The 25,423-nt window shown below is 44.6% G+C and overlaps 1 protein-coding gene across 1 annotated transcript; it reads right to left on the bottom strand.

Annotated features, from left to right (window-relative positions):
• Window positions 1–2,927: 2,927 nt before the first annotated feature.
• On the bottom strand, window positions 2,928–16,266 carry CMTM2 (CKLF like MARVEL transmembrane domain containing 2). The gene is made up of 4 exons (XM_060083165.1): window positions 16,003–16,266; window positions 15,706–15,864; window positions 3,651–3,752; window positions 2,928–3,155 (listed from the first exon to the last, which is right to left on the bottom strand). The coding sequence occupies exons 1-4, from the start codon at window positions 16,264–16,266 to the stop codon at window positions 2,928–2,930; spliced, it is 753 nt and encodes a 250-aa protein (XP_059939148.1).
• Between the last annotated feature and the right edge of the window lie 9,157 nt (window positions 16,267–25,423).

Raw genomic sequence — 25,423 nt, 5'->3', positions numbered from 1 at the left:
TGTTTGGAACTCTCTGTGATTCCTGTACTGGATATCTTTTTCTTCAGGTTTGGGAAGTTTTCAGCCATAATTTCATCAAAAATTTTTTTTACTCTTTTGGGCTTCCCTGGTGGTGCAGTGGTTGAGAGTCCGGCTGCCGATGCAGGGGACACACGTTCGTGCCCTGCTCCGGGAAGATCCCACATGCCGTGGAGCGGCTGGGCCCGTGAGCCATGGCCGCTGAGCCTGCGCGTCCGGAGCCTGTGCTCCGCAACGGAAGAGGCCACAACAGTGAGAGGCCCACGTACCGCAAAAAAAAAAAAAAAAAAAAAAAAAAAAAAAAAAAAAAAAAAAAAAAAATTTTTTTTACTCTTTTCCCTCTCTCTTTTCCTCCTGTGAATGTTAGTACGCTTGATCTTGTCCCAGAGTTCCCTTAAACTATTCTCATCTTTTAAAATTTTTCTTTTTGCTGTTCTGACTGATTTCCATTTTTCTACCTTCGAGATCACTTATGTGTTCTTCTGTATCACCTAATCTGCTGTTAATTCCTTCTAGTGTGTTTTTCATTTCAGTTATTTTATTCTTCAGCTCTGACTGGTTCTTTTTATATATATATATACTTATTTATTTATTTGTTTTTTTGGCTGTGTTGGGTCTTAATTGTGGCATGAGGGATCTTCACTGAGGCATGAGGGATCTTTTGCTGCGGTGCGCCGTCTCTTTGTTGCAGCGCTCAGGCTTCTCTCTAGTTGTGGTGTGCGGGTTTTCTCTCTCCAGTTGTGGTGCATGGGCTCCAGGGCGCGTGGGCTCTGTAGTCTGCAGCACGCCGGCTCTCTCATTGAGGTGTGCGAGCTCAGTAGTTGTGGCGCAGGGGCTTAGTTGCCCCGTGGCATGTGGGATCTTAGTTACCCGACAAGGGATCAAACCCGTGTCCCCTGCATTGGAAGGCAGATTCTTTCCCACTGGACCACCAGGGAAGTCCCTGACTGGTTCTTTTTTATATTTTCTAGTTCCTTGTTAAAATTCTCACTGTGTTCATCTATTCCTTTCCCTGATTCAGTTAGCATTCTTGTTACAAATGCTTTGAACTCTTTAACTGGTAAATTATCCCTGTTTCATTAGTTGTTTTTTTCAGTTTAAAAAAATTTTTGGAGTATAGTTGATTTACAGTGTTGTGTTAGTTTCAGGTGTACAGCAAAGTGAATCAGTTATACATATACATATATACACTTTTTCTTTTTTTAGATTCTTTTCCCATATAGGCCATTACAGAGTATTGAGTAGAGTTTCCTGTGCTATACAGCAGGCTTTTTTTTTCTTACTCTTTCATTTGAAACAAATTCCTCTGTCTCTCATTTTGCTTAACTTTCTCTCTATGAAATTAGGTGAAACCGTTACCTATTCTGGTCTTGAAGGGGTGTCATTGTGTGGGAGCGTCCCTCTACAGACTACGTGTGCCCAGTGGCTTTGGTGGGAAAGCGGGATTTGAAATGAGCATGGGTCACGTCTTCCCCAGGGTGTGCTGGCAGCTGTCACACACAGCTGGAGATGGGGCTGGGAGGTCGGAGGTGGGGCTGGAGATGAAGGAGCTAGAGCCAGAGCCTGGTGTGAGCCAGTGCTTCTCCTCTGCTCAGTGGCTGACACCGCCCTATACGGGGTCGGGGAGGGTCCCAAGGTACTAGAGCAGAAGCCCTGAAGTTCAGGTTCCCTCTAAGTGCACACTCTCCTCCATCCCAGTATTGACACCTTCACCCCAGAGGGGAGGAGTGCTGAAGCAAGAGAGGCTGGAGCAGGCGCTCGTCGTGGACTGGGGCACACGCAGGGGCAGTTGTGGGAAACTGGCTAGAGCTCTGGGCAATTTCAATCTGCTTCCTCTGTCTTGCTCTCGGGAGTAAAGAAGCATATGTATGCTCTTCACGAGCCGAGTCTAGGTTTCTTACACCCTTCCTGTTAGTCTCAGTAGTTTTCAAACCAGCTAAGGAGACTCCTGGTGTCAGAGCCCAGAGGTAGGGTGTTCCCATATGTGGTTTGAACTGCTTACTCCCCAGGGAGGATCTCTGAGCCTGTGTAATGCCCCTCTCCTCTTCTGTGTCCCCTCCCAGGGGTATAGGTCCCAACCTGATCGCTTCTCTTCCCTTCTACCCAACTCTGTATGGATCTGTCTTTATAGCTTTGGTTGTGTAAGAGTCTTTTTGCCAGTGTCCAACCTGTTTTCAGTGAGAATTGCTCCACCTGTAGATGAAGGTTTGATGTATTCCTAGGGGGAGGTGAGCTCAGCGTCCTCCTCCTCTGCCATCTTCATCTCCTTCCAGGCACTTGTGCTTTAGTTATGTTTTCAGGTACTAAGAAATCAGGTTCTTTGTATGTTGACCTTGAAAATCTTATTTTTTGCTTGGTCTGGATTTCCTGACATTTTGACACCAGGAGAGCAAGACCACCTCAAGAGGTTTCTAACTGTTTTGTGCCAATGCCTCTTGCTGTCTATTTCCTCTCTGTGCAGAGACCCTGGAGAGTGATATGTCTGTTTTTCCCTGTTCTTGAAATGTATAGAAATGTAACATGAAAATGTCAGTGTGAACAAAATGCAGCCTTTTCTTTTCCAGTCTCTCGTTTTCCTTTGGCCCCTTTGGCTGGTCGGTGTTGACAGCTGGTATCACCCACGCTTCTGTTCCCCCAAACCCTCCGTGCCCTTGCGAGCACCTCCAGAGGCCCCGCTCCAGCCTCGCCCTCTGCGCCAAAACCTTCGGCTACTCTTGTTGAATGAACAAAATAACGTTTACGTCAACTTTAAGCTTTTAAAATCCATTTAAGGAGAAATTTCTTTTCCAAGCAAAGGTGGAGTTGTTGAAATGGAAAAGAAGACCATTCTAGAGAAAAGACAAGTTAGACAGTGGAAACATGTTTTGCGGTAAGATACACGGCCACTTCCGACCCCGGGCGCCTCGGCCTCACTTCTTGCCGCCCTTGGCAGGCGGCGGTGGCGGCGGTGGTGGCGGCTGTACCGCTGCCCTCCCCTTGCCTGCTTCCCCTGGTTTTTCTCCTTCCGTTGGCTTTTCGCCCTCTTTATCCTTTCCTGGAGGAATCAGCACATGCCTTTTGACCTTCTTGCCTTTGAAGTGTTTCTTTTGAAGACAAACATCTATTAAAGCAAAAAGTGCAGCCACACCGATAAGGATCTGGGAAACAAAAGAATCCTCGTTACTTGTGCTTTTCCTTCCAAAGCTGTCACAGTTCCTTCCCGGCTCCTTCCCGGCTTGTGATTGTCCGTAGGTGCTGTTTAACCCCTCCCCTTGACCCCTCAAACTGCCAGACCCCAGAGAGACTTTGGGTTTGCCCCTCTCCTGGCCACAGCTCCCCGATTCTGATCCCCATCCCTGCAGCCGGTCACCTCACCGCATTTTCTTTCTCTCTTTGGACCCCGCCTGGGCGGGGCCCTTCGCTCTGGGGCTGGCAGGCAAGCTTCTAGGGGGAAGCTCTTAGCTGGGTGGGCTCCCTGGACATCATCTTCCTTTCAATGGCTTCTCCCCCGGAAACGTTGACCCACTTTACCTTTAAACTTTGCTTGGATCCCAAGATATTGTGGAAAGAGACCCTTTTCCTTAGGGGGAAATAACCATTCTCCAAATGAGGTGATTTCTGAACAAATAAACAGCCCGACATGAAAGACTCACCACACCATAAATATAGTGGATTGGCATGGTTTGCCGACTTTTCACGGCAAAGACGGCGGCCCCCACGAGGAAGGTACCGGAGAACAGGTCGTTGAGAAGGTCCTGAAAGCATGGGAGAGATGAGTCGGCCTTAGAGCCGAGGCCCCGTCAACACCAGACCTGGCCTAGCTTTCTCCAAAGGGAATGGTTTTCAAACTTCTGCCTGATGTAAAAAATATATATAGGAAGATGAATATTTACTGGGCTAGGTGGACATACCTGTGGCCTACCAGCTGGACTCTTTGAGCTGAGACACAAAATCCAGGATGCTTAACTGCCTTTATGGGCTGCCTCGGCTACCATCCCGTCTGTGAAATCCCACATTTGGTGGCTATGTATTCCCCCCTTCCAGTGCCCACTTAAATAAATGCACGACTCTCCAACTAATTGATGTCCTGCTTGGGTACCACCTCACAACATCTTTCTACTCTGAGGGCCAGCTCCTCTTTCTGAATCCAGGGTGGGCTGTGTTGCTGGCAGGAGGTTCTGTTGGACTCTGGTCCTTCACTGGGAGCCTGGCAGCTGCCTCTTCCCCCCCTGCTCACCCCATCCCCCACCTTACTTCTTAGACACCGACCCCCCTGACCCTCCGACCCGCCTTTGCAAGGCCACATCACTTCCTCCATCATCCACCCTCCTTCCCATCCCTTGCGGCCACAGTCCTGCCCTGGCTCCACATTTGTTTCCCTTACCCTATACTGACAAGGTCCAGATGTTCCCGGACTGGGCAAAAGGGCTGCCTCCCATGCTGCCTTCCCCTCAAGTACCACACACTGTCACTCCCTGGCACAGCCAAACTTAACTCAAAGTTGGCCAAACCATGGCCACAGCAAGCCGGCTTCCTCCCCCATCACTCCTGGGGTGATGCTGGCCCAGAGCTTGGGCATCCTCTTAATCCCATGGGCACCAGCTGACCCTGCAGTGCTGGGTGACGCCCATCTTTCCCCTTGATTTCTCTGATGCCATTTTCTGGGGGGTGTACTTCCCTGGCCACTTTGTCTCAAGCTTTTTCTTTTCCTCTTCGTTTTGGATTTTAATACACTTCAAACATACAGAAAATAATAGAACATCCCATCCCCACTCCCACCTCCACCAGCCGTGACCCACTGAGATTAAACAGATGTTAATGTCTTGCAATATTTGCCTCAGGGCTCTCAAAACAAAAACAAAAACAAAAACAAACCATAAACAAAAAAACTTTGTAGAATGAGCTACAGTCTCACCATTCCATCCCTTTCCCTGCCTTCTGCATGTGTTCCAAGTCTATGGGTAGTCTTCCCAAGTGCATAGTAGTATTTTCCTCCACATTATATATTCATAAACAATATATACTATTTTGTGTTTCAAAATTTAAATAAAAAGATATATCTTATAGCACGTGCTTTTTAAACTTTTTAAACTTAAAAAAAACTTTTTTTGAGATTTACCCATTTTGAGAAATATATGAGATTGAGATTAATGAGATTGAATTCATTAATTTTAGCTGATGTATGAATAAACCAAACTGGAGACATTAGGGTGTTTCTCCCTTTTAGGAAATTATTATTGCCAACTGTGCCTGCAGTGAACACTCTTGTCTGTGCCTCCCAAGCACATCTTTTCCTTGTTGAGGTATTGCCAAGTTTCTCTCTAAAGGGCTTGTGCCAGTGTCCACTCATGCCCGCAAATGTATAGGGGCTCCTGTTTCCCATGTCCTTGCCAAAGCCCAGGATTACCACGCTCATTTATTTTTGCCCATCTGGAGAGTCGAAATGGTACCTCATTGTTGCGTTAATTTTCTGATCGCTGGTTACTAATGAAGCATTTTTAAAAACATGTTTTAGGGCCTCCCTGGTGGCGCAGTGGTTAAGAGTCCGCCTGCCGATGCAGGGGATACGGGTTCGTGCCCCGGTCTGGGAGGATCCCATATGCCGCGGAGCGGCTGGGCCCGTGAGCCATGGCCGCTGGGCCTGCGCATCCGGAGCCTGTGCTCCGCAACGGGAGAGGCCACAACAGTGAGAGGCCCACATACCGCAAAAAAGAAAAAAACAAAAAAAAACCCCAAAAAAACATGTTTTAGGCAGTTGGGTTTCCTGTCTATTCATATCCCTTACCCCATTTTTCTATTGGCTTGTTTTAAAATTTTTGTTTATGATGTCTTCTGTTGTAAAGTTTTAATGGTATGCATAGTTTCTATTTCTCTCTCTTTCTCATGGTCCCAAGAACATTTATTAAATACTCCATTCAGCTGTGTTATGCCACCTCTGTCATATGCCAAGTTGCCATATGTATGCAGGTCTATTTCTGGGTTCTCTTTTTTATTCCTATATTAGTCTGCTCAGGCTGCCATAACAAAATGCCACAGACTGGGTGGCTTAAACAACAGACATTTATTTTCCCACAGTTCTGGAAGCCAGAAGTCCATGATCAAGGTGCCAGCAAATTCAGTTTCTGGTGAGGACTCTCTTCCTGGTTTGCCTGGCTGCCTTCTCACCATTTTCTCATATGGCCTCTCCATGGAGAGGAGGGAGGGGGAGAGATAGGGGAGAGGAAGGGGGAGGGAGGTCTCTGTTGTCTTTTTTTATAGGGACATTAATCCTATCAGACCCGTAGGATCTCATTTAATCTTAATTACCACTCTGGAGGCCCCATATGCAAGTATAGCCACACTGGGGATTAAGATTTCAGCATATGAATTTTGGGGGTACGCAAACATTCAGTCCATTACAATTCCATTAGTCTTTGTCAACCCCTGAGCTAGTATGAAAGCTTTATAGTAATTCCAGTATCTCGTTGGGTGAGTCCATCCTTATAATTCTTTTCATTCTTCCATAAGAATTTTATTTATTTATTTATTTTAAATATTTATTTATTTATTTATTTACTGCTGTGTTGGGTCTTCGTTTCTGTGCGAGGGCTTTCTCTAGTTGTGGCGAGTGGGGTCCACTCTTCATCGCGGTGCGCGGGCCTCTCACTGTCGCGGCCTCTCGTTGCGGAGCACAGGCTCCAGACGCGCAGGCTCAGTAGTTGTGGCTCACGGGTCCAGTTGCTCCGCAGCATGTGGGATCTTCCCAGACCAGGGCTCGAACCCGTGTCCCCTGCGTTGGCAGGCAGATTCTCAACCACTGCGCCACCAGGGAAGCCCCATAAGAATTTTAGAATCACCTTGCAAAGTTCCACAAACAACCTCTGTTATAAAATTTCATTTAATGTGGAGATTGCTTTGGAATGAAATTGACATCTTTATGATAGTAGCTCTTCACATCTGTGAATGTGGTATATTTCTTCTCTTACTTAGATTTTTCTTTTATGTCCATTAACAAAATGTCATAATCTCTATGTAAAGTTTTACAATCTTTGAATGGGTGTATTCTCAGACACCTGTAGTTTCTGTTGCTGTTTTAAATGGTTTCTTTGAAAAGCCATATTTAGCCATATTTTCTCATTATTTGTTGCTGGTATTCAGGAACACTATTTTTGTTTTTTGTAACCTTGTGGAACTCAATCAGTTCTAGTAGTTTGACTGTAGATTCTTGTATTTTCTGTGTAGAGAATCATATTATCAGTGAGTAATGCTAGTTTTTTTTCTCCTTCCCAATCCATATACCCTTTGTTTTTCTTCTCACATTGTACTAAGATCTTTAGCACAATGTCAAATAGAAGTGGGGATAATAGGCATCTCCAAGGAAACATTTTACCATGAAATGCAATGTTCATTTTAGGTTTGGGTAGTTTTCTGTTATTAAATTAAGGAGGTTCCCTTTTTTCCTAGTTTGCCAAGAGTCTTCCAAAAATTAGAATTGAATATTACTAAATAGTTTTCCTGCAGCTTATGAGATGATTAAATGGTTTTCTCCTTTAAATAAAAGATAGTGAATTACGTTAACAGAATTTTGAGACGAAACCACCTTTACATTCCTTGAAGATGCCCTGCTTGATCCTGATGCATTGCTTGCTTATATATTGCTTGATTTAGTTTGCTAGTATTTTATTGAGAATTTTTCTGGCTGTATTCAAATAATTTAGGCCTATAGTTTACTTTCCTTATCATGTCTGGTTTTAAGACCAAAGCTTTACCAGATGGTACAACATATTATAACCGCCCCCCCTTTTTTAAGAGAAAAAAGGGAGAGATAAGTGGAACTGAATATGAATCTAGAAATGAACTGCATATGGGATTTTATTCTTTTATTTTGTTTTTGGCTACACGACGTGGCACGGGGGATTTTAGTTCTCTAACCAGGGATCAAACCGGTGCCCCCTGCAGTGGAAACGTGGATTCTTAACCACTGGACTGCCAAGGAAGTCCCACGTATGGGATATTAGCATTTGACAAAAATGCCATTTCAAATCAGTGGGGGAAAGTTGTACTATTCAGTAAATGAATAAACTGAGTGATAGGGTGGAACAGCTGGAGAGCCATCAGGATACAAAGCTGGAGCCATGGTTCACACCATATACCAAAATGACTCCAAATAAATCAAAAGATTTAAATGTGAAAAATGAAACAAGTGCCAGATGAAAACATGGATGAATTATTTTATACCCTGTTTTTCTATTTCTTTTTGAGTCAATTTTTGTACATCATATGTTTTTCTGGGAAATTATCATATTATAATTTATTGGCATAAAAGTTCATATTTTCCCTGTGATCTTTAAAACCTCTTCTTTATACTAATATTTTTCTTTGTTCTCTTTTTTTCTTATGGTTTATCTACTTTATTAGTCTTTTCAAAGAATTAGATTTTGGTTTTATTAGTTATCACTATGAATCTTTGTTTCCTGTTTTATTAATTTTAACTCTTTGACATTGCTTTTTTTTATCCCCTAAAAATGCCTATATCTTTTTTTTTATTAGTTTCTGCTTTATAACAAAGTGAATCAGTCATACATATACACCTGTTCCCACATCCCTTCCCTCTTGCGTCTCCCTCCCTCCCACCCTCCTTATCCCACCCCTCCAGGCGGTCACAAAGCACCGAGCTGATCTCCCTGTGCTATGCGACTGCTTCCCACTATCTATCTACCTTACGTTTGGTACTGTATATATGTCCATGCCTCTCTTTCACTTTGTCACAGCTTACCCCTCCCCCTCCCCATATCCTCAAGTCCATTCTCAAGTAGGTCTGTGTCTTTATTCCTGTTTTACCCCTAGGTTCTTCATGACATTTTTTTTCTTAAATTCCATATATATGTGTTAGCATACGGTATTTGTCTTTCTCTTTCTGACTTACTTCACTCTGTATGACAGACTCTAGGTCTATCCCCTCATTACAAATAGCTCAGTTTCGTTTCTTTTTATGGCTGAGTAATATTCCATTGTATATATGTGCCACATCTTCTTTATCCATTCATCCGATGATGGACACTTAGGTTGTTTCCACCTCCGGGCTATTGTGAATAGAGCTGCAATGAACATTTTGGTACATGTCTCTTTTTGAATTATGGTTTTCTCAGGGTATATGCCTAGTAGTGGGATTGCTGGGTCATATGGTAGTTCTATTTGTAGTTTTTTAAGGAACCTCCATACTGTTCTCCATAGTGGCTGTACCAATTCACATTCCCAGCAGCAGTGCAAGAGTGTTCCCTTTTCTCCACACCCTCTCCAGCATTTATTGTTTCTAGATTTCTTGATGATGGCCATTCTGACTGGTGTGAGATGATATCTCATTGTAGTTTTGATTTGCATTTCTCTAATGATTAATGATGTTGAGCATTCTTTCATGTGTTTGTTGGCAGTCTGTATATCTTCTTTGGAGTAATGCCTATTTAAGTCTTCTGCCCATTTTTGGATTGGGTTGTTTGTTTTTTTGCTATTGAGCTGCATGAGCTGCTTATAAATTTTGGAGATTAATCCTTTGTCAGTTGCTTCATTTGCAAATACTTTCTCCCATTCTGAGGGTTGTCTTTTGGTCTTGTTTATAGTTTCCTTTGCTGTGCAAAAGCTTTGAAGTTTCATTAGGTCCCATTTGTTTATCTTTGTTTTTATTTCCATTTCTCTAGGAGGTGGGTCCAAAAGGATCTTGCTGTGATTTATGTCATAGAGTGTTCTGCCTATGTTTTCCTCTAAGAGTTTTATAGTTTCTGGCCTTACATTTAGGTCTTTAATCCATTTTGAGCTTATTTTTGTGTATGGTGTTAGGGAATGATCTAATCTCATACTTTTCCATTTCCCTGTCCAGTTTTCCCAGCACCACTTATTGAAGAGGCTGTCCTTTCTCCACTGTACATTCCTGCCTTCTTTATCAAAGATAAGTTGACCATATGTGCGTGGGTTTATCTCTGGGCTTTCTATCCTGTTCCATTGATCTATCTTTCTGTTTTTTTTTTTTTTTTTTTTTTTTTTTTGCTGTACGCGGGCCTCTCACTGCTGTGGCCTCTCCCGTTGCGGAGCACAGGCTCCGGACACACAGGCTCCGCAGCCATGGCTCGCGGGCCCAGCCGCTCCGCGGCATGTGGGATCTTCCGGGATCGGGGCACGAACCCGTGTCCCCTGCATCGGCAGGCGGACTCTCAACCACTGCGCCACCAGGGAAGCCCCTATCTTTCTGTTTTTGTGCCAGTACCACACTGTCTTGATTACTGTAGCTTTGTAGTATAGTCTGAAGTCAGGGAGCCTGATTCCTCCAGCTCCGTTTTTTGTTCTCAAGATTGCTTTGGCTATTCGGGGTCTTTTGTTTTTCCAAACAAATTTTGAAATTTTTTGTTCTAGTTCTGTGAAAAATGCCAGTGGTAGTTTGATAGGGATTGCATTGAATCTGTAGATTGCTTTGGGTAGTAGAGTCATTTTCACAATGTTGATTCTTCCAATCCAAGAACATGGTATATCTCTCCATCTGTTTGTATCATCTTTAATTTCTTTCATCAGTGTCTTATAGTTTTCTGCATTCAGGTCTTTTGTCTCCCTAGGTAGGTTTATTCCTAGGTATTTTATTCTTTTTGTTGCAGTGGTAAATGGGAGTGTTTCCTTAATTTCTCTTTGAGATTTTTCATCATTAGTGTATAGGAATGCAAGAGATTTCTGTGCATTAATTTTGTATCCTGCAACTTTACCAAATCATTGATTAGCTATAGTAGTTTTCTGGTGGCATCTTTAAGATTCCCTATGTCTATACATAGAGAATGTCTATGTATATGTCTGTGTCATGTCATCTGCAAACAGTGACAGTTTTACTTCTTCTTTTCCAATTTGTATTCCTTTTATTTCTTTTTAGTCTCTGATCGTCATGGCTAGGACTTCCAAAACTATGTTGAATAATAGTGGTGAGAGTGGACATCCTTGTCTTGTTCCTGATGTTAGAGGAAATGCTTTCAGTTTTTCACCATTGAGAATGATGTTTGCTGTGGGTTTGTCATATATGGCCTTTATTATATTGAGGTAGGTTCCCTCTGTGCCCGCTTTCTGGAGAGTTTTTATCATAAATGGGTGTTGAATTTTGTCAAAAGCCTTTTCTACATCTATTGAGATGATCATATGGTTTCTATTCTTCAACTTGTTAATATGGTGTATCACATTGATTGATTTGCATATATTGAAGAACCCTTGCATCCCTGGGATAAATCCCACTTGATCATGGTTGTATGATCCTTTTAATGTGTTGCTGGATTCCGTTTGTTAGTATTTTGTTGAGGATTTTTGCATCTATATTCATGAGTGATATTGGTCTGTAATTTTCTTTTCTTGTAGTGTCTTTGGTTTTGGTATCAGGGTGATGGTGGCCTCATAGAATGAGTTTGGGGGTGTTCCTTCCTCTGCAGTTTTTTGGAAGAGTTTGAGAAGGATGGGTGTTAGCTCGTCTCTAAATGTTTGATAGAATTCACCTGTGAAGCCATCTGGTCCTGGACTTTTGTTTGTTGGAAGATTTTTAATCACAGTTTCAGTTTCATTACTTGTGATTGGTCTGTTCATATGTTCTATTTCTTCCTGGTTCAGTCTTGGAAGGTTATACCTTTCTAAGAATTTGTCCATTTCTTTCAGGTTGTCCATTTTATTGGCATAGAGTTGCTTGTACTAGTCTTTTAGGATGCTTTGTATTTCTGTGGTGTCTATTGTAACTTCTCCTTTTTCACTTCCAATTTTATTGATTTGAGTCCTCTCCCTCTTTTTCTTTTTTTTTTTTTTTTTTGTGGTACACGGGCCTCTCACTGTTGTGGTCTCTCCCGTTGCGGAGCACAGGCTCCGGACGCGCAGGCTCAGCGGCCATGGCTCACGGGCCCAGCCGCTCCGCGGCACGTGGGATCTTCCCGGACCGGGGCACGAACCCGTGTCCCCTGCATCAGCAGGCGGATTCTCAACCACTGCGCCACCAGGGAAGCCCTCCCTCTTTTTCTTGATGAGTCTGGCTAATGGTTTATCAATTTTGTTTATCTTCTCAAAGAACCAGCTTTTAGTTTTATTGATCTCTGCTATTGTTTTCTTTGTTTCTATTTATTTCTGCTCTGATCTTTATGATTTCTTTCCTTCTAGCAACTTTGGGTTTTGTTTGTTCTTCTTTCTCTAGTTCCTTTAGGTGTATGGTTAGATTGTTTGAGATGTTTGTTGTTTCTTGAGGTAGGATTGTATTGCTATAAACTTCCCTCTTAGAACTGCTTTTGCTGAATCCCATAGGTTTTGGATCGTCGTATTTTCATTGTCATTTGTCTCTAGGTATTTTCTGATTTCCTCTTTGATTTCTTCAGTGATCGCTTGGTTATTTAGTAATGTATTGTTTAGCCTCCATGTGTTTGTGTTTTTTACGTTTTTTTCCCTGTAATTAGTTTCTAATCTCATAGCAGTGTGGTCAGAAAAGATGCTTGATATGATTTCAATTTTCTTAAATTTACTGAGGCTTGATTTGTGACCCAAGATGTGATCTATCCTGGAGAATGTTCTGTGCGCACTTGAGAAGAAAGTGTAATCTGCTGTTTTTGCATGGAACGTCCTATAAATGTCAATTAAATCTATCTGGTCTATTGTGTCATTTAAAGCTTGTGTTTCCTTATTAATTTTCTGTTTGGATGACCTGTCCATTGGTGTAAGTGAGGTGTTAAAGTCCCCCACTAATATTGTGTTACTGTCAATTTCCTCTTTTATAGCTGTAGCAGTTGCCTTATGTATTGAGGTGCTCCTATGTTGGGTGCATATATATTTATAATTGTAATAGCATCTTCTTGGATTGATCCTTTGATCATTATGTAGTGTCCTTCCATGTCTCTGGTAACATTCTTTTTTTTTTTTTTGCGGTACATGGGCCTCTCACTGTTGTGGCCTCTCCCGTTGCGGAGCACAGGCTCCTGACGTGCAGGCTCAGCGGCCATGGCTCATGGGCCTAGCTGCTCCGCGGCATGCGGGATCTTCCCGGACCGGGGCACAAACCCGTGTCCCCTGCATCGGCTGGCAGACTCTCAACCACTGCGCCACCAGGGAAGTCCGGGAACAAGGTTTTTATTGTTCCGTCTGCCATCAGCAAGGAATGTGGCCAGGAATGTGGGCTGTCTTCATGGACACTGACCAGCTGGGGATTAAGGGATGGCAGGCAGGTTAAGTAAAATGCTACAACATTCTCTTACCAAAATTCAAGAGCCTCTTTCTTCATTGAGCATTCTCCTGTTTTGTTTTGTTTTGAATTAGATTCCAGAGTTCTGAAAAAGTTGACTCTGACAGTTTTTGAGAACCTAATCATTGCTTTAGTGGAAGGACAGAGATTTGGAGTTCCCTACTCTGCCATTTTTAGTGATGTCACTCTTATTAAATCTGGTGGGTTCTCAGTCACTATCACTTTGAATATTTCTTCTCTATTATCTTGAGTGTCTTCTTCTGGAACTCCTATCAGGCTTATGATGAACTTTCTTATTCCATATTCTGTGCTTCAACTTCTCTCTTTCATATTTTCTCTTTATCTGTCAGTACTATAATCTGGGTAATTTCCCCACATCCTTCAGCTCATTACTTCCCCAGCTTTTGTCTGATATGCTTTTTAACCCATTTATTGACATTTTTATTTCAATAATTATATGTTCAATTCTAGACATTATATCTTTTACTTAAAAAAATCTGTCTATTCCATCCTAATAATGTCTTATTCTTTTCTTAGGGCTTTTATTTATGTCTTTATAATTTAAGTGTATTTTAAATTATTTTCAGACAGGTCTTTTATTATCTCATATTCTCAGGGTTCTAATCCTCCCATTTCTTATTTTTGCTGGTTCTTGATTCTTAGTCATGGGGATTTAAAAATCAGGTGTTTTATAGTTTTGAACTATGAGTTCAATTTTGTACCCCACCCCCGCCACCCATATCTGTCCTGTGAGCATCTCTTTATGCTTTGATTATGATTTTGCATTTGTTTTTCAGGAGTCCCATGGATTTCTTCAGAATACCATCAAATTGGGATCGATTTTTATGCCAGTTCCCAGGCACTACATTTTCTAAGCTGCATGAAGGTTTCTAGGCTGAAGGTAGGAAAAACTTAAATCTGTACAAAGTGTAGACTCAAGGTTCATATTTCTCAAGGTGGTCTTTTTTGCTTTTCCCCACTCAAAACTCGGGCAGAGATGAACATGCTTTCTTGTTCCTCTGTGTAGGTGAAAGGTATCTTCTCTGTCTTTTCCCTTAGGGTGCAGTCTTTGCAGGGTACTGGCCTTATGCAGGATTCTCAGTTCTAAATCCCCACTTTGCTTGGGACCAAGGCCTCATCTCCTAACTTGAGAGTATATGAGAATCCATATTCTAGGTTCCTGGTATAATATCTCGTGGGTCATTTCCACCCACACTGAGCAGCTGATTTGTCACTGCTCCTGTTTTCCATTTCTGGCACCTCTGTGTTTCTTTTTCCCCTTCTTTTTTTTGCCAGCTCAGCCATTCAGTTAAAGCAATAGTGTTTACATTTCCCCTAGTAGTTTTAGGTAAGTACAGCAGGAGGATTTTCAGGGTTCAATGATTTTTCATCTTGCTGGAACTAAAAGTATCTTCTCAAGCACTTTGGCTGGGAATGTGTCCTCTGCCTGTCCCTTTACTTTGTCCTCTGCTTATCCGTCTCCCAAGAGTCTTATATGGCCCTCTTTTCCTTTCTCCTGATACTGGGAGTCCTCATCTACCCCACTGAGACCTATGGATCCCTGGACCCTAATAACTTTTAATAAGTAGGCAGGACAGAGTGTAGTTAGGGACTCAAGACTCTACTGATAAAGCTGGGTTTGAATCCTTTTTCTGCCACTTACTACCTGAGTTACCTGGGGGCAAGTTGCTTGGCCATTCTGAACCCATTTCATGTATAAAGTGAGTGAAACAGTGAGCATAGGGCTCTGGAGACATGCTGTGAATGTGCAATGAACAAGGGACTCTGGGTTAGTTGGGAGTTAGGTAGGTAAGCTTTCTGATTACAGAGGTAATGGGCAGGGATTCAAGTCCATGAGTCTTCAGGCACAGCATCAAGGGCTTTACTTTTACTCCTAAGGAACAATCTCACACAAGATTATTACTGTCTTCATGTTACAGATGAGGAAACAGAGTCTGGGAGTGGTTGGTAACTTGCCCAGCTGAGTCCCATTCCAGTGGATGACTGCTTTGTGCTGAACACCCTTCTGGGCTTAATATCCCTTGCAGGGATAGTCACTGGAGAGCTGAGGCTGCTTTAGATGTGATTTTTTTTTTAATTCTCATTTTATATTACTGATTTTTTTCTTTGAATTCTGGGGATGGGGTACCATCAGAGTGGTCTTTCCAGTCAAGTGTGAGCTGGCACAGGGGTTGGAAGGAACCGCTGGTTGCTACACCTCCCCTGCTCCCAAGGAGAGCAAAGCCTCAGGAAGGCAAAGACTCCTTCCTTTGACCGCCAGGTAGGAAAGAGGCTCTCCACCCCCAAGCTGGGCTTTCTGGAGGCCTTTTCTACCTAACTTCAGCTGCCCCTGCTCTGGTCCCACTGGAAGGTCTGAGCCCGTGCCCGGCGCACAAATAAGGGAGATGAGGCGTATCTCTCTGTTCAGCCACTTTCCAGGTGCCAAGATACACGCGTGAACGCACACCAGGCTCAGGCACTCCCCACCGCCCCTCACTTACAGAAATGGGCCACAGGATGAAGGGCGTGTATCTCTGGATGGCGAAGGTGTAGATAATGATGAAGAAGATGAAGATGGACAACTCCATGGTGATGATGAGTGTCAGGAGGGGGTGCACAGTGGTCCCCGTGAACATGATCAGCGAACCTATTAGGCAGCCCTGCCGGGAGACATGCCCTTTGAGCCATGGCAGAGGGCTCGGGCCAGAGGAGGCCTCGGGGAGCCCGCTCCTCCCTCTTCCCGTCTTTGGGCACTCCCTCCCCACCCCCGCCCCATCCAGGGATACGGGCCCACTTACCAAGCTAATGAGCTTGACCTCAGCGTACCCCATAACCCAGAACTCTCTATTGCTGTCCTTGAATTCCCACATGTAACGGCGACACCCCTTCCTCGCTCCCACTTCATCCATGGGCTGCACGGACTTTTTCTTCTCCTCTGTCTTTTCCTCAGGCTTGTCGCCCGGAGGAGGGGCCGCCCCCGGCGCGGCTGCGGCTGCGGCGGCCGGAGCTGGGGCTGGGGCTGGTGCGGGCCCGGGTCTGCCCTTTTTGCCTTTGTCAGCCATCTTGCCGTGGAGTTGTCAGCTTCTCACGGCCTGCTCAATTTTTGCGGTCCCCGGCCAGGCCTGGCCTTTGAGCGAGCCGGATGCCCACCGACCTGCTTAGAGGCCGCGCTCAGCCAACGGCCGGGAAGGACGAGCGAAGGCCAGCGCTTAGCGCCCTCTCGGCGCGCGCCTAGTCTCCGCAAGCGAGTCCCCTCCGCCCAGCCGCCCCACCGCGCCCGGCAGCAAGCACCTCGGGTCTCCGCGGTGCCGGCTCCACCACGCCGGCTCCGGTGGTGGTCCCGCCTCCACGCGGAGCACTCCCCACGCGGAGCACTCCCCACGCGAGGCCTCTGGGGGCTGCCGGGGGCTGTAGCCGCTGCTCCCGCCTTCGGGTCGGGTTGGCTGAAACTGTGGCCTCCTGGGGCAGGCGCGCCCAGAGCCCCGCGGGCGCATTGGCACTCGCCTGAAATGTAACGCGACTTTTACACAAGGGAGCACGAGCAAGCAGAAGTGTTCCGTGTTTAGCAGCCCTGATTTTATGATCACATGTGGGCTGAAATGGGTGACAGCGTGCGAGCTCAGCGGCGGGAGGGAGAAGACGATGGTGCTTGCGAAGGTGCCCGAGAGGGTGGCCGAGGGGGTGCCCGCGAGGGTGCTTCCGAGGGTGGCTCCGACAGGCCGCGTTGCTTCATGGTTGCCCTTGTAGGTGCCCTTGGGCTTCCCCTTGGGGGTACCCTTGTGGGTGGGATGGGTTCCTGAGCAGGGGAGGCACTGGTTTTGGTTTCGATTCCCAGGGCTTATTTCATGGTATTCCTCATCGTCTTGGTGACCACAGTCGCATCGATGAGACACAGGATTGCCGCTGTGAGACATAGGGACTGTCAGCCACAAGACCATATGCGGGAAGGAAAGGCGGGGTTATTCTGCAGCTCCGCAACAGCCTGTCCTCTCTATCCGGGCGGCGGGCGTGCGGCCTCCTGTCCCCCTCTGACCCTCACTACCTTCCTGGTGTCTGCCCAGTTGGCTGCTGCAGCCCATTCTGGCATTCCCAGATAAAGCGTTTTTGGAAATGGGCTTTTCTGCCAGTGACGACCTTGCCTAAGGCCTGAGGCACCAGGACGGGAGTAGGGCACTGATCCTAGGAGGCTCCGGGTGGCAGTGGGTCCCGAGAAGGCCCCTCAGTGGAAAGGACCCTTGGGCTATGTTTGAAAAGGCAGGAAGGAGTTTCCAAGGGGACCAACTGGGAGGAGAAGAACTCCAGGTACTGGACTGGGGTCTCCAAGGAATCTGGTGTGGCTGAGACGTCTGGAGCCGGTGAGGGTGGGGGCAGAGTTGAGGCTGGGGGGGTGCAGGATCTGGGACTTCATCAAGAGGGGAGGGGAGGTTCCAGAAAGCCCACTTGTCGCAAGATGAATGGAAAGCGAACCAGGCTGGCGGCAGGGAGACCAGTGGAGGGTGGTGGGGGCCCCTGCCATCCAGGTAAGGATTGATGGAGACCAGGATGTGGGAGCTCCTGGCAGGTAGGAGAAGGCTTGTTGGCTGAGTTAGCAGATGGGGGTCAGCGGGCTACAACACCCTAGATTCGAAGTGCTCCCCAGCTCCTGTCTACCTCATATGTTTCTCTTTACGGTCACTTAATCCCTGGCTGCCTTCATGAACTTTTCCTAGGTAGGTCTTGCTCTAGCTAATCTGTGAGCTCCCTAAGGGGGAAGGGACTCTATCTCCAACACTGAGCTCAGGCCTGGTGCAGTCCAATGGGGTCGACAAATATTCACTGATCATAGAGTGAATTCAAAGAATTTAACTTTTTTTTTTTCTGGATTAATTTCTGTTCCCATAGCTTAACTTCTTGAATCAAAGTCTCACCACCCCATTCCCCACCCCCTATCTTCCAAGCATTTAATCTGCCATTTCTTGTGGTCTTCATATGATGAGGATTTGTCCCAGCCTTGTGAGCCAGGGTAAGATATTTAACCTCAGTTCCCATATCTGTAAAAATGAGTTATAAAGATTAAAACAGAACATGCCTAGCCTGGTGTGGGAACTTCTTTTCCTTCCTCAACAGGCAGAGTCACTCACTTTTGACAATGCACTTTTTCTTTTCTACAATCATTTTTTTCTTGTGATTTAAAGTATAATTTTCTAGTCCAGAAAAGTCAAAGTCCTACTTATAGATAAGAACATCTTGTTGCAACATTTAAAAAAATAGTGTGTATGATTTTCAAAAGAGGTTCTGTAGGGCTTCCCTGGTGGCGCAGTGGTTGAGAGTCCGCCTGCCGATGCAGGGGACACGGGTTTGTGCCCTGGTCCCGGAGGATCCCACATGCCGCGGAGCGGCTGGGCCCGTGAGCCATGACCGCTGAGCCTGCGCGTCCGGAGCCTGTGCTCCGCAACGGGAGAGGCCACAACAGTGAGAGGCCCGCGTACCGCAAAAAAAAAAAAAAAAAAAAAAAAAAAAAAAGAGGTCTGTAGATTTGTTTTCGTACCTATTTGGAGAATGAGCTTAGAGTTTGTGCAACTTCAAATCTTCTGAAGAAGTCAGCGCAAGAAAGAGAAAGGGTGGTGGTGGGGATGGTGTTCTATAAATGAAATAATGATAGTCTGCCAGTTTCCCTTTTTCAAAGAGTCTTGAAATACTGATCTTAAATGGAGTCATGAAGGCCTCTACTTACCCCTCCAACATAGAATAAATGACTTCTTTCCTTTTCTTGCATCGCCAAGATGGCAACTATGAAAAGGAACACAGCAGTAATGAAACTGTTGATAAGATCCTGCAATACAGAATTGAAAATTGTCAACTTTACATGAAAATGTAATTTCATAAAATATTTAAATTGGTCAGTTACCCATCTAAGGATGGATGCCTTTTAAAAACTTTCCCTTTGAGGAACCCTCCTACACTGTTGGTGGGAATGTAAATTGATACAGCCACTATGGAGAACAGTATGGAGATTCCTTAAAAAACTAAAAATAGAACTACCATATGACCCAGCAATCCCACTACTGGGCATATACCCTGAGAAAACCATAATTCAGAAAGAGACATGCACCACAATATTCACTGCAGCACTATTTACAGTAGCAAGGACATGGAAGCAACCTAAATGCCCATCAACAGACGAATGGATAAAGACGGTGGTACATATATACAATGGAATATTACTCAGCCATAAAAAGGAACGAAATTGGGTCATTTGTAGAGATGTGGATGGACCTAGAGACTGTCATACAGAGTGAAGTAAGTCAGAAATAGAAAAATAAATACCGTATGCTAACACATATATATGGAATCTAAAAAAAACCCAAAAGGTTCTGATGAACCTGGTTGCAGGGCAGGAATAAAGATGTAGACATAGAGAATGGACTTGAGGACTTGGGGTGGGAGGGGGGCGAAGTGAGAGTGGCATCGACATATATACACTACCAAATGTAAAATAGATAGCTAGTGGGAAGCAGCCGCATAGCACAGGGAGATTCCGTGCTTTGCGATGACCTAGACGGGTGGGATAGGGAGGATGGGAGGGAGGCTAAAGAGGGAGGGGATATGGGGACATGTGTATGCATATGGCTGATTTGCTTTGTTGTGCAACAGAAACTAACACAGTATTGTGAAACAATTATGCTCCAGTAAAGATCTATTTAAAAAAAAATCAAAAAAAATGTTCCCTTTGATTAATATTAAGAGGAACTCTCAGCAGCATAATTCTTATATCTTCCAGAGACATGAGTTTATGTGATTATAAGGTTCTAGATAGGATCGTCAGCAGAAATGGGTTTAACTTCATTAAAGAACACTCTTAAAAAAAAAAAGCTGACAACTTTTCCATCAGACTTTTTAAAGGTCATGAGAAAATGGGCAAGAAAAAAACCTAGAGGTCTAGGGGCCTCACCCATATTGACCCTCCATAAATATGATCTTATTGAAGTTTTGTATTTTAAATTAATGTAAATTCTGCATTCTATTCCATAATACATTTGTTTTAATATAAAAATAGAAATTTAGATGAACACTTTACTGATTTAATTCTACTTCCAAATCTGCAAATCAGTAGAACTGATACTTTGGAAGTTGGATCATATTTATTCTTTAGGGTCCCACATCCCAAGAAGAAGGAACCCATCTGAGGAGCTAGCCTGATGTTCTGGAGTGAAAGTGCCTTTCTCTCTTTCCTAAAACATGGCCAGAATTGAGTCTGCCCTGACATCTATAGGCTATCTGTGTCCTTCTTTTTTGGACATTGATACTGGGTTCTTCAAATGCTGGCCCAATCTGTTTTTCATGTGCTAAATAAAGGATGAGGATGAGTGGGAGGGGGCACACTCCTGTGGATAAGCAGAGCCTGGGCTTTGGTAGCACAGTGATAATGAAAGAGAAGGTACTCACTGAGTCAGTGGCACCAGTGTTGGAGGATGAGTAAAACCCCGGGGTCCTTTAACCTCCATATGGCCCAGGTAACTAATCTGAACATTTTAAGTTTTTACGTCTTGGTGGCATGACTTGGTAGTGTCAGCTTGCCCGGTGCACTTGCCCAAACACAGTGAAGAGCCCTGCTGTCTGATCATAATGGGTCTACGTGGAGCTCCTCAGCATGCCCAGCGTTTCCCCTGTTATTACCTCATTTAACCCTCACAAACACCCTCCAAAGTCAGTGTGGCTAGGATCCCCATTTTAAGAAGATGTGACAGAGGCTTAGAGAAGTTCATTAAATTGACTATGATTGAATATCTGCCAAGGAGTGGAGCCAGAACTCAACTCACTGTTGCCTCCCATCAGGGACAACCAAATAAGGAGGAAATGATCTATCCCCCAAGGTCGGAAGTGCAGCATCCATCTTTGGCATTTTCTGTGGAATGGGTAATGGAGGGTCAAAATGGTATGGGACAAATAATTGGCCTGCCAATTCCTAGATGTATGACCTGGGGCATGTTTTATCACCCCTCTGTGCCAACAGGCTAGGATCTTAGTTCCCTGACCAGTGAATGAATCTGTGCCCCCTGCAGTGGAAGTGCAGAGTCTTAACCACTGGACCACCAGGGAATTCCCCCAACAGGCTAATTTTTAATATGGGGATAATGATTGGGATTCATTGGGCTCATCTGAGGATTAAATGGCACAATGAATCTGAAAGCATCAGATGAGGTGTAGTGGGAATGCATCAAAGTGTAGATTCCTGATATCTGCCTTCAAGATAGTAAACTTTTCTGTGAACTTCAGGTGTTCTTCCTGTTGAGACTGTTGAGCAAGGGGCCCTGTTGTGGAACGGGACTTGCCTCTTGGAAAGGCACTAATGTCTGTTATTTGGGCACCTGGTGAGTAACACCGGAGGGGGCACATGGTGCAGGGCTGGTGAGGGTTGGAAGTCAGTTCCAATTGGGTTCTGTAGGCTGAGTGAGAGGTCTGCCCACACTGGGGCAGGTACAGTGGTTTTCAGCTTTGCAGGAAGCATAGGATCTGAGGATTGTGTAAACCAAGATATCAAAAAATGTGAACAAGGACTCAAGCGGAGTGTAAACTTATAAAATTAAAAATTAACTAACTGCGGTCTAGATCATTGAGAATTTGGACGAATGCACACTAATAATGATAACAGTAACAAAACAAATGCAGACTCGGTCTCCCTAGCCAATTGTTGACTCCCTGTCAGAATTCCATCTCCTCGCCAGACTATTGGACATTATAGTTTACTGTGGTCCTTACTTGCAAGGAAGTGCTCTTCTGAACTGTCCCTTGGAAGTAATGCTTTCTTTGTACATAACATTTCTATCGTAGCTCACATATCTTGAGCACTTACTGTCTGTCACGTACGGTGCCAAGGTGTTCATATGTGATCTCATTTGATTCTCACAACAAACTCTCATTATCCCCAATTTACAGATGGGTAAGCAACTTGCCTGGGGTTGCTCAGCCAGTAAGTGGCTATGACCCTCCTCAGTCTGACTTGAGAGCCCAAGAGTCTTCTCCTGACTAACACCCACTCCCTTTTGCCTTAGACACAGACCCTCTTGTTGGCCTCATCTTTGACAGAGAGAAAGATATGTTCTCCCAGATGGGGTAAAACTACAGCTGAGTCTTGCCATGTGCAAAAGCACTTCTGGTTTCCCCTTAAATGTCATCCTTACTCATCATCTTTTTCTTTCTCCCTTTGACTAAATACCTTATTGACTTAAGTAGCTGCTTCTGACACAGTGAGAGATGGGTTTGTGACTTGACTATTATTTTTCTGTAAAGCCCCCAAACCGTTCCCTGAGATAAACAAAATTGTATAGAATTAAAATTGGGAAAGAAAAAGATGCTTTGATGGTGAATGCTTTTTTTTAAAAAAAATCACTGAATATTAGGAAGAAGTCAAACACTTACACTTTGTTTCACAAAATGTGGTATTTGTAAGGATGTATATACAATAAACATTATGCGGTATTTGTGCCTTGGAGTTCTCCAAACACATGGCAGAATCTGATCAGTCATCACCAGAATTTGAAGGGAACATTCTGAAGCTGATACCTTTTACTTATAAATGTAAAGATATTGCTGGTAGTCTTGGAATCATCCCTTCAGTAGAGTTCTAGTTAAATATGTTTATTATGCTCTTTTTTCTAAATTGCTTTCTATTGGAAAAAACATCAGCTTGACCAGAACTCAGTTTCTCGGACTGTATGGGGAAATACCTTTTTTTTTTTTTTTTTTTTTTTTTTCAGTACGCATGCTCTCGCTGTTGTGGCCTCTCCCGTTGCAGAGCACAGGCTCCGGACACGCAGGCTCAGCGGCCATGGCTCACGGGCCTAGCCGCTCCGCAGCATGTGGGATCTTCCTGGACCGGGGCATGAACCTGTGTCCCCTGCATCGGCAGGCGGACTCTCAATCACTGCGCTACCAGGGAAGCCCAGAAATACCTTTTTTTACAATGTAGAAGTGTTTAAAATATGGGCTATTCAGAAGACAATAATTATACTTCATACTTTTCTTGGGTACACTGATTGGTGACATAAGACTAGGGTGGGTAAAGTTGATAATGAAATCTAGCAATGAAGACAGTGACCCCACCACAGGTTGGGTGAGGAAAGCTGGCCACACCCTGGAGGACAGGAGCAAGAAAAAGGCAGGGGCTTTGTATCACGCTCTGGGCTCCCATAGCTATCCAAAGAAAAGAGGATGCTCTCCCCCAAGGAGAGAGGTAGCAAAAGGGGGCCTGGCTTTACCAGAGTTGCCTAGAGGCCTGCAGCTCTCCACAAGCTGGCCTGAGCTGCCCATGAATGTGGGAACAGCTCCCCTCACAGCACCTACTTTATGCTTAGGAGACACTGGCTCCTGCCTCTTCCTGAGACTCTTCCTGGACGCTCCCCCGGACCCTCCAGCAAAGCACGGGGCCTTGAGGCTCTCTCCAGCTCTCCAGCTTTATGGCCGTGGACCTTTAGAGGGCTCCGGTCCTCCTGACCACAGCTGCTGACCTTGGTGCAGCCCTCAGTCACCGACCCCCAAAGGCTTGTACCCTGTCCTCCACTCCAGGAAAATCAAGTCACCGTTCGTCGCACATTTTAAGGAAACCATGAGAAAATGGGAGAGGATTCAGACAAGGTAAGATTTTGAGAATGTGAGGAAGACAAAGATGTAGGGAGGGTGAAGATAAACCAGCACAAGGCTATAGGGCATAAAGTCTGGAAAGAGTCTGGGCTTTAGAGTCAGACAGACCTGGGCTCAAATCTGAGTTTCCATGTGCCTAAATACAACCATGGGCAACACAGTCTCTTTAATCCAATGTTCTCATCTGTTAAAGGGGGAGTGGGATGACCACAACCTCACTGGGTTGTTGTGAGGATTAAATGAGGTAATCTATATGAAGAAGTATCTGGTACGTGGCATGTGCTCAAAAACAGTTATTTTACCTTCCCCTCTTGAAAATTTCCACGGAAATTTTCATTTTAAAATTTAAAAATTTTAAATTGCATTTAAAATTTCATTTAAAAATTTCCATTTTAGTTTTCCCTCAGAAACCTCTCCATGGTTATAGCTCTCCATAACTGAGAGGGTCTTCCACGTGTCCAATTAAAGCTGCTCAGAGTTTGCTTCGTGTGCTTTCTGCTGCTCAGCACTCTGTGGGACAGAGAGAGCTTAGTAGCCTTTTCAGAAAATCCCTCAGACGCTTGAAGAAAGTATTTTGAGTTTTAGTTCAATAGCAACCAATCCTACCTTACAGTTTAAAAAAGGTACCATAAAAATGTACGATGTGGAAGATGCATGGGCTCGGAGTTAGGATGGTTCGCGGTGCAAAAGATAAAAGGGTAAAAGCCACCCAACTGCCACAGGGGGTCTGACCCACACTTGGTAGCAAATACTTTCTTTGTGGCAAGCCTTTTGTGATCTTTGCTTTAAACACATTTAAATGTTACAGGACCCCTATAGACAGCTCTTATCATCACACTTTTCCTTCTCTGAATTTCCCGGATGGGGAAACTGAGGCTAAAGTTCTCACAGCTAGTAAGGTGGTAGGGCCAGGAACTGGGCCCATGTCTGTATCTGGACAAAACTATGTTTCCTCTCCAGTCTGTGAGGATACCGAGCCTCAGACTCCGGAATAAAAAGGATTTTTCTGAGACCTGAAGAATTAGCTTTGGGAATTTTTCAGTTCGTAAAGAGTATGAAATTCTGGAAAAAGCTATTGAAGAAGGCTATGCAGTGTCTTTTCCTGAATACTCCACCATACAGCACCCCTTTGGAAAAGGTGGGCCCTTGACACATGAAAAGTTTGACTCTTGCGCTCTTTCAGGGCATACGTGACAGTTTTCTGCCACTTAGCCATGTTGTAGAAACATGCTTTTTCGGAGGGACATTTGTAATCTGTTAGAGAGGGTGCTGTTTGACAAGTAGAAGAAGCATGTGCCGTTTTACAAGCAATATACTACTGAATATACTGAGTAAAATTTTCTTTAGGACCAGCTGAAAATTACCACGTGTTTAGGGCAGTAATGAGATGGAAGCAGGTGTGTGTGTTGGTTGTCCTATAGACAGAGGGGTTCAAGGAATCTTTCTGAGCTTTAGGCTGGTTTCCTCTCTGGGATTAGGGTGACACTCTGTCATAGCTCAGCTATGTCCTTGTCCAGAGAGATCTCTCTGTTGCGCTCCCTTGAGGAGAGCCTTTACTGTGGGGCTGAGGGCAAAGCTTATATGAAAATTATGAAAATA

This window comes from Mesoplodon densirostris, chromosome 19, assembly GCF_025265405.1.
Source record: "Mesoplodon densirostris isolate mMesDen1 chromosome 19, mMesDen1 primary haplotype, whole genome shotgun sequence".
In the NCBI taxonomy this organism is placed as follows: Eukaryota; Metazoa; Chordata; class Mammalia; order Artiodactyla; family Ziphiidae; genus Mesoplodon; species Mesoplodon densirostris.
The sequence above is the reverse complement of the archived record's forward strand: the minus strand, read 5'-3'. Positions and strand labels throughout refer to the sequence as shown.